Source organism: Rattus norvegicus, chromosome 15 (genome assembly GCF_021556685.1).
Source record: "Rattus norvegicus strain SHRSP/BbbUtx chromosome 15, alternate assembly SHRSP_T2T, whole genome shotgun sequence".
Lineage (NCBI taxonomy): Eukaryota > Metazoa > Chordata > Mammalia > Rodentia > Muridae > Rattus > Rattus norvegicus.
In genome coordinates this window covers 20774470-20782847 of record NC_141548.1, presented here as the reverse complement: position 1 = coordinate 20782847, position 8378 = coordinate 20774470, and the positions used below count along the sequence as shown (strand labels likewise).

Below are 8378 nucleotides of genomic sequence, written 5' to 3'. Positions count from 1 at the left end.
ATGTGCAGTCATAGCTGATGCTATATTTCAAGGAATCCATAGGCCTCAAACTCTGTGTGCCCTGAACATTTTTATACTCCCATACTGAATGTTTTTATTTCCTCTAATGTATTAGAGAAATACTTCCGTGTTTCTCCTTTGTTTGTCATTATAAAGGAAGCTAAATTTGTGAGCACATATATAAATCAAGGATATTTTTCATCATGAAGGTGGGTTCCACAGAGCATGACACACTGTCTACATCAAGAGCACAGTTTCCTGTGCAGCTCTGGCTGGCTGTGAACTGATGATGAAGCCTACGCTGCATGAGACTTGCAAAAAACCACTGTTGCCTTACACTTGTGCTGTTACAGGAGGAAGAACCACACACGACTCAGGACGGCCTTGTGAGTGAAGGGTTAAAGGTCACATTTTTATTTATAGGTAAACATTAATTTATTCAAGAACATTTTAAAGTGTGGAGTCAGTGACTTCAATGTATATAGACTTAGGAATATGGCATATTAATTAAAAAAACTAAAGTTAACAAATGAAAAACAAAACTTCAAACTTAAACAAGTAAAACCAAATGCATAAAACAACCAAACTTCAAACTAATAACCAAATATAACAAGTAAATTAGGCAGCATTCAATTCCTGCTGATCTTTCAACATATAACTCCAGCCTGTTGCTGGCCTTGCAAACACAGCAGAATGGCAGGGAAGATGGTAAAAATCTCTTCAAGAGGAATGTAGACCTGCCTCATTCCGAGTGGTTGGTTGTGGATGGACAAGTCGTCAAAGGGTTAAACGTGAGGCATGTTCCATGCCACATCTCAAGGTCTTTCAAATTCAGCCCAAGATTGGAACGGTTACAAGGACTGAGATGCGGGAGGAGTTGTCAATCTTTGCACCCTCAGTGCTCCTGGTGGACAGGTCTGTCTCTGAGAGCTGTAGTCCTGGTCTGGGCCATGGGCAAGCTTCTGCTGCAGTGTTCAGACCTAGGGGTGGAAAAGGCCTGGTGAGGACCTGCCATGTCACTTCTCCCATACACAGCAGCAAAATTCAGCAGGATAATCCAGGATGATCTTTCATCTGAGGTCATTTTCTCATGCCCAAGAGAGAAGGGTAAGAGATCCCACAGGCCTGCATATTTTCCCAGCTTTTAAAACTGCTAAAAATTGAACAGTGAACAGCAGATAACTCCAACCGTCTATATATATTATATTTTAAAATCATGTAGCAGTGTCTCAATGTCAGATGAGGAGACATGTGAACAACCTAGAAAACAATAGGAAGGCCTTGGAGGCCTGGCCATCACTGAAATGAAGACTATTATTATTCCTCCAGTGCAGGAATATGCCTGGGGTCCACTTACAACCTCAATATCTGCAAAGACCCAGAGAAACAATATCTCAAGAAGTACATGCACACTGAAGTGATATTATATTTGGCAAGAATATGCTGCATGGAAATCTTGCCAAGGGTAGGCATTGAACTCTAAAGGAAATACTCATGCAGAAAATAAACTATACCACTCCTTTGTTTATGGTTATCATAAAACTCTTTGTGGGGAGACTTAAAGGCACTGGGCTCAGATAATACAAGAGAGCTCAGACTGGAGGGATCAGTACACAAGAGCCAGAATCTCTATGGATCACATACACCTCATGGATGGAATTCTTTTAAAATGGACAGGAATAATATTCTGAGCTGCTCCTAGCTGACAGATGGTGAGAACTATGGAGAAAGTCACACACCCAATAAGACAGTTCATAAGTACAGGGAATCTACTTGGGTCCTCTCATCCTGTGCTTTCAAACCATCCCAGTGACACCGAAATGATGCTGCATCTTCCCAGTCAAGGCCATTTGCTCAGTGAACAGTTTTTTTCTGATTCTGGGGGTCCTGCAGACTTTCCTTCATTCTCTCCTCATCCTGGTCATTAGAAGATTATATTGTCCATGGAGACAGGCATGTATACAGAGACAGACAGACAGACACTCAGACATACACACTTTTGAACTCACCCAAAAATGTTTGTTCACACACACAAGCAGAGTATTTTGCAGAATGTGGTTAGTTTCCCAGTTAATGGTAATAGAAGAGATCACCCAGTCTACTATTGTGGCATAAGAAGAAAAACCTGGAATTGGGTAAGTACACAGTGAGCATAGCCTAAAGACAGCTCAGCCAATAAAGTGTATTCCCCTGAAAATCAGAAATTAGAAATGTGACATCTAGGCCTGTTAGCCAAGCCTGCTTAGCAAGTTCACAAGGCCGTGCACAGGAGGCTGATTTCAGGCAACAGAGCACTGGGTGGGGGCAGGTGAGCCTCTTCTGTCCTCTGCTCACTGTTTCCCAGTGCCTGCAAAGTGAGCTGCATTTTTCAATATGAGGTCCCTTTAGGATACAGTACCTGACAGGGCAGCCAAACTACCAGCACAAACAGCTAGGAAATCTCCATACCACAATCCAAGGTAAAACTTGTAATGGGATGCTATCAGATATAATTCGAGTGAGATAAGGCTGACTGATTCAAAGTCAAATGCTGGCAGGTATAATCAAACTCAGCCACAGTCCATGGAAGGGCTGGACAACATTGTACCTTTTCACTTTCTGACTGGTGGACTTCTGGATAATTTTGCTTCATGGCTGCTCTGAGGTGAACCACTACCACACTAAGGTGCCACAGTTTCTCTGCTGACACCTACTTCTTGTTCTGGAATTGCTGTGTCAAAGGTTGAACTTTCACAAGAGTTGTGCATGGCTTCTCACAGGGCTACCCATTTGACACCTCCAGCAATGTCTGAGGGTCATCACTGTTCTAAACGCTCCTTACAGATGATTTTCACTCAGAACAAATGATTTTGAATACCAGTAGTTAAGAGTGCCACAGACCCAATACAGGGTGAGTGCTGTGGACTATTTTGAGCCTAAGTTTCTGTCTGAGGCAAAGATGTGATTACAAATCAGCATAAGTCCTGGATATCTTCTGCCTGCAGATTCAACTCTAAGCAAATTAATCTTTCAATTAACAAATTCCAGACCAAACTCCAAGCCAAGGTATATTCAACCAAGTTTAGGCGACTCTGGAGAGAAAGTGGTGGCAGGTAACGATTAACATAACCAGGATGTTGAAAGACACAACAAGCACGTGACCTTCCAGTGTTACTGCACAACGGGAGCAAAGGAGGCAGAAGAGCCCTGAGTCAGCAGTTTCCACACTCAGGTACATGGATTTCACACAGCAGCCTCTCCTCACATCCCTGTACCCCATTCCTGAGATTTCTCCAAGTAATGTCAATGTTGATGAATAGTTTTCCCACTGTAATAATTTCAATAGTAATCAATACCCCATTAAGAACAGTTTGAAAGTAATTGGAAATATTGTGTTTCCTCTTCTTCTCTCTCTCTCAATCTCTCTCTCTCTCTCTCTCTCTCTCTCTATATATATATATATATATATACATATATATATATACTTTTACGTGTTTCTATATGTGTACATATAGACTAATAAAATATATATAAATATATGTGTCTGTGTTCAGAAACTTGATGAGTTCACACACACACACATATGCATGAACACACAAATACATACTTCTATATGTAAGCACCCATACCGCAAACACTTAAAACAAGCAACTCCCAATGTAAAATATGCACCATAGCCATAAACATGTACACATCTGTGCCCACAGACAGAAACACACACACACACACACACACACACACACACACACACACACACAGACACACACACACAGAGTCAGAGAAAAATGGAGAGGGGGAGGGAGGGAAGGATTGAGGGAGAGAGAGACAGAGAGACAGAGAGAGAGAGAGAGAGAGAGAGAGAGAGAGAGAGAGAGAACAGAAATCATAAGTGAGAAGCAGAAAAGAATGAGGAGGCCATCCTTCTGGAAGCACAGATGTTGCATACAGATTAGGCAAAGGAAATGTGTCAAGTGAGAGCGTAGACACTGCTCTCCATCCCTTATAGAGTAAACCTGTGTAGGGAATGCACTTCTTGGGCACACGAGGTTGAGAGAGTTGGAGAAAAATTTCCCTCTAACCCTCACATATCTCACACAAACCCTCACCCTGAGAGAAGCCTTTCTTACATCCCTGTTCATCCAGTCGGCTCCAGGACAGAAGCCCCAGGAAAGAACACTAAACCACTGACATAGAACAGGACTGACACACTGCTTCTCAAGCTCTGTCACTGTAAACCACGATTTGAATAGGCAGAAGGGATCATTTTCAATGTACAGGGAAAAGGAGAGAAAGTCCACAAGCCCCATCATAACTGACAATGAGAGCCATTCTTTTAGCAATTGAACTGAACTCTAATCAGTTCTGTGCACTACAAAGACGGCTACCACATGGCATCCCTCTAGCATAATGGCATGTAAGTGTGCAATGTGTGATCAACAGATCCCCCTTAAGGAAATGCATTTGCTAGTTGAGCAGGAGGATTTGGTTGTCAATCCTCCAATTTCTTGCATGAAGCTAGCATCACAGAAAGTTTTGTAAATGGTCAAAGAAATGAACAACTGGATGAGTCTGAGGAGAGGTTCTGCATAAGGTGGAGAAAGGATAAATTGGTTTGAATTGGTTTCTGCTTAGATATCAGGAAAACCTGCCCTTGATGCTTCATTCATCCTACCTGAGGCTGCTTGTTACGCGGATTTTCATACTGGCTTCCCCACAGAACCTTGTTGTTTCCTTAATGGACTCTTCCAGTGCAATCTGATCCCATAGAAGCTCCCTGTTCTCATTCCTTGCTCTCTGGGCATTGTTCTTCAGCTCAAAAAACTCAGTTAGGAGGGGATAGAAGCTGTGGCTGAGACACAAAGAAAAAATGGTGAATCCCAGGCAGTCTCCAACTTCCTCCCACTTCTCCAAGTCCATTACTCCTTCTAGGGTCCTGATCAGAAGAGAGCCCCAGATTATAGTCCACGTCCACAGTAGCCAAGGAGCATAACCTAGAGACAGGTCAAATGGAGAAAAGAGCAACATTCCAGAAGACTCAGGGCATTTCTCAAAAACCTGATACCATTGATTCAAGTTTTTCCCAGAAGAGGACTTAATCGTTATGTGTGCTTATATGTCCATTTTATTAGAATGTCCCTTGGAGGCCAATCTTTCTGTGTCTTGTGTGTCCTACAGCCTTCCTTAGAGACAGGCTTCCTGATAATGCTTCAAACACTATAAAGCCTGATCCTCACTTTACTTCAAAGATAAGAATGGGCTGACACATGCTGTGCCTAGTGCTGGGGTCACAACCTTGTAAGTTACTCACCAGTACCAGTCATTTTCCAGTGTAAGGTTTTTACATTTGACCAAAGCATAATTGACCTGCTCGCTCATTTTCTTCATGTCGGTCATCACTTCCTCGTGCTGCTTCATGAGCATCTCGGACTCAAAGTTGTTCCTGTGGTAGGGCATGGTCCAAGGATCAAATAACATTATGAATGAAGGATTCGAGAATTACATGAATTCAGACTGAATCCTGAACTACCCCAGCCTAGAACATGCCACGCCCTTGCTCCTTGGTACTGGGTTCATTTGGTATTTATTCAGTTTATTATTATGGACACAGGGACAGCAGTGCCAGCAAACAAAAGGAGGGAGCTGATTTGCTTGAGCTCCCTGACAGGGTTTCAAGGAATAGACTAGCTTTCCAAGAACATTCGAGGACCCTGTGCCACCATCCAGGCTCCAACTTAAACCCATGAAGACTATTCTCCTGTACTTAGGTAACAATTCTCAATCATAGAAATGCTACATGAAAACCCAAAGGAACATGAACAGTATTTACAGGGAAAAGAATTTATAGCACACACCAGGAGATTCCCATGAGCGTCCAAGCTGAGCAGATGTGAAATGTTGTACTGCTCAAAGCGAGGCTCTCGGCCCCATCATTATAATGCCATGGAAATTGACACAGGATAATTCTCAGGCCAAATCAGAACATAGAATACCCAGATCTTAAGTGATACACACAAACGCACTCACACATGCATACACACACACAAACTCACACAAAACTCTCTCTCTCTCTCTCTCTCTCTCTCTCTCTCTCTCTCTCATACAATTAGAATGCCAAATAATACAAGGATGTGGCATTATCTCAAAATACAATCAATAAAATCAGAGAACACCAATGATACCCTTTTGTCAGTCCGGTCACACACTGTGAGGCAGCAAGAGGGATTGGGTCCCTCCAGCTCTTCACAGGACCTATTGAACCCAAAGCACCTCCACGTCAATTACAACAATGATTGGTCATAATCAGAGCACCTAGAAATTCCCACAAGCCAACACCTGTCCAGGCTACTTCAACCACACACTGAGAGCTCACACACTTCTACCCTTATTCCCAGACTGTGATTCAGGCCACAGGCTATGATTTACGTTTGTAGGAATCAAAATAGCCTGTGCCACCATCTCATTCCCATCTGAACTTCACATTCTGATGCAATCAGGAAAGTGATTTTGACCATGAGGACACCCTGGAGTTGTAGCCTACTGTGATGTGAGGAAATGTGGATTTAACAGAACTTGCATTGTGACTACCTGTCATTTAGATTCTTTCCAGGGTAATCCGCCAGGATTCTCCTGAGTTCATCTCTCTCCTTCTGCATCTTGTGGAGATCAGTTTTGAGGTTCTCCAAACGCTTCATTCTCTCCTCCTCAACAGGTGTCGTGGAGGGTTGGGATGATGCCTTCTGATCAAACTCTGTAGGTAGATAAACACCAGTGAACAGGCATATATGTGGACATAATGTCAAGAAAAACTATGCTTACTCTAAAACAGAAGTCTGAGGATGAACAGTTCTACAGATACAGTGAATCCCTGACAGAGCAAGAAAGCTATCTTTAAGCTGAACTCAGCTCAGTCCCTGTTCCCCAGCATCATAGCCATATGGTGACATATGCCATCATGGATATAGACCACACTTCCTACAGCCATTCCTCTGGCACTGAAATTCTAAAGCTGACCTAAAGAAGAAAAATTGGAGGACATTCTCAGCTAATGTCTGATGTTCGGCAGGCAAGTCCTTGAGTCCAAACTGCTTAACATCTTGAATCCCTAGTCACGTGTGTTCAAGGAAAAAGTAACTGAGAACTTGATATATGACCAGGAGAGTATCCCTCTTGGCATCAATGACCCACGTAATCTACAGGACACTGCTGAGAGGAAGTGCTTCCACAGCCTATCCTGAGTGACACTTTGTTATTCTTACACAGGCACATTCTGGTATTCTTTGACACTGCCCATGACATTGAAGAGATCCAAGGAAAGCCCTTGACATATAACAGTTCTTGGTTCTCTGTCAAACTAATGATCAGAAATTTTTGAGTCTGGGTCAGCCATTTAGGAAGACTGAGGCTCTAAATCATACGTCCGACTCCTGGAAGGACCAGCTCAAGCCAACCTCCTCCAGGAAGCTCCCCTTGCCCTGCCCAGTACTCACTTGACCTCCTCACAGACCTTTCCATTCGTCTTATTCTCCAACGTGATAGAAGGCTGGCCTCCCTCTGCCTTGGTCTGGTCTCTGCATGGATATGATTGTCCCTCCGAAAGAGACTGAGGATCCTGGAGAACATGCCTCCTCGGGAACCCATTAGGAAATGAAGGGAAATCGCTCAGGCAGTTGGTGTCACCACAACACTGCTGACATCACAGAAGATTCTAGTGTCTCCTGGATACAAGAGAATTTCCAGGGAAGACACTACCGGTGATGTCACTGGGAAATGCCATAGCTTACTTGCTAACTACCTCCACCCAGACTGACCAGGTTCTGCAGTGGCTTCTCCAGAGACTCACTTTTGAGCGAGGGAACACCCATTCGCACACTCTCCTTCCAGAGCTTCAGAGTTCTCACTGCTTCATTACAACTCAGTTGCTGAGGAGAGGGAGAGTTGGTTAAAGCCTTGATATGGATAGAACATCTTTGTTAACAGCCGAAAAATCTGAAGACCCTCACTGAGGGAGATTCTTCTCCCTGAAATGTATAAACCCAGGGTCCATGCATGTGACATATAGTCCAATTCCCACAGTTTTTACTCTTCCCAGGAGGCCAACATTTTTTCCTACACCTTTAAATGTATGCAAGTTGGAGCATATTGTTTCATGGAGTGTGCCTTGGGAGGGGGCATGGTTTCAATATATTCACCCATGTTTTTTCCTGAAATCTCTGTCTTACAATCCCATTTTGTGCAATGAAAACTCCCTTTCCCGTGGAACATAGGTGCTCAGGTATAGGGCAAACATCAAATTGTAAACTTTCTGTCCATTCTTAAAAGTTAAAATCCCCAAAAGTGAGGGAAGCGAGAGCCATGGAGGGGCAGAATGCAGAGGTGCTGCTGGCCAAGGAAGAGCAGGA

General features: G+C 43.4%; 1 protein-coding gene across 1 annotated transcript; it reads right to left on the bottom strand.

Moving 5' to 3' along the window:
* Positions 1-386: 386 nt before the first annotated feature.
* LOC134481949 (disks large homolog 5-like) lies at positions 387-7662 on the bottom strand. The gene is made up of 5 exons (XM_087587168.1): positions 7484-7662; positions 6565-6727; positions 5288-5419; positions 4652-4828; positions 387-980 (listed from the first exon to the last, which is right to left on the bottom strand). Exons 2-5 carry the CDS (start codon positions 6669-6671, stop codon positions 896-898), a joined length of 501 nt encoding a protein of 166 aa, XP_087443294.1. The 5' UTR covers positions 6672-6727; positions 7484-7662; the 3' UTR covers positions 387-895.
* Positions 7663-8378: the final 716 nt, after the last annotated feature.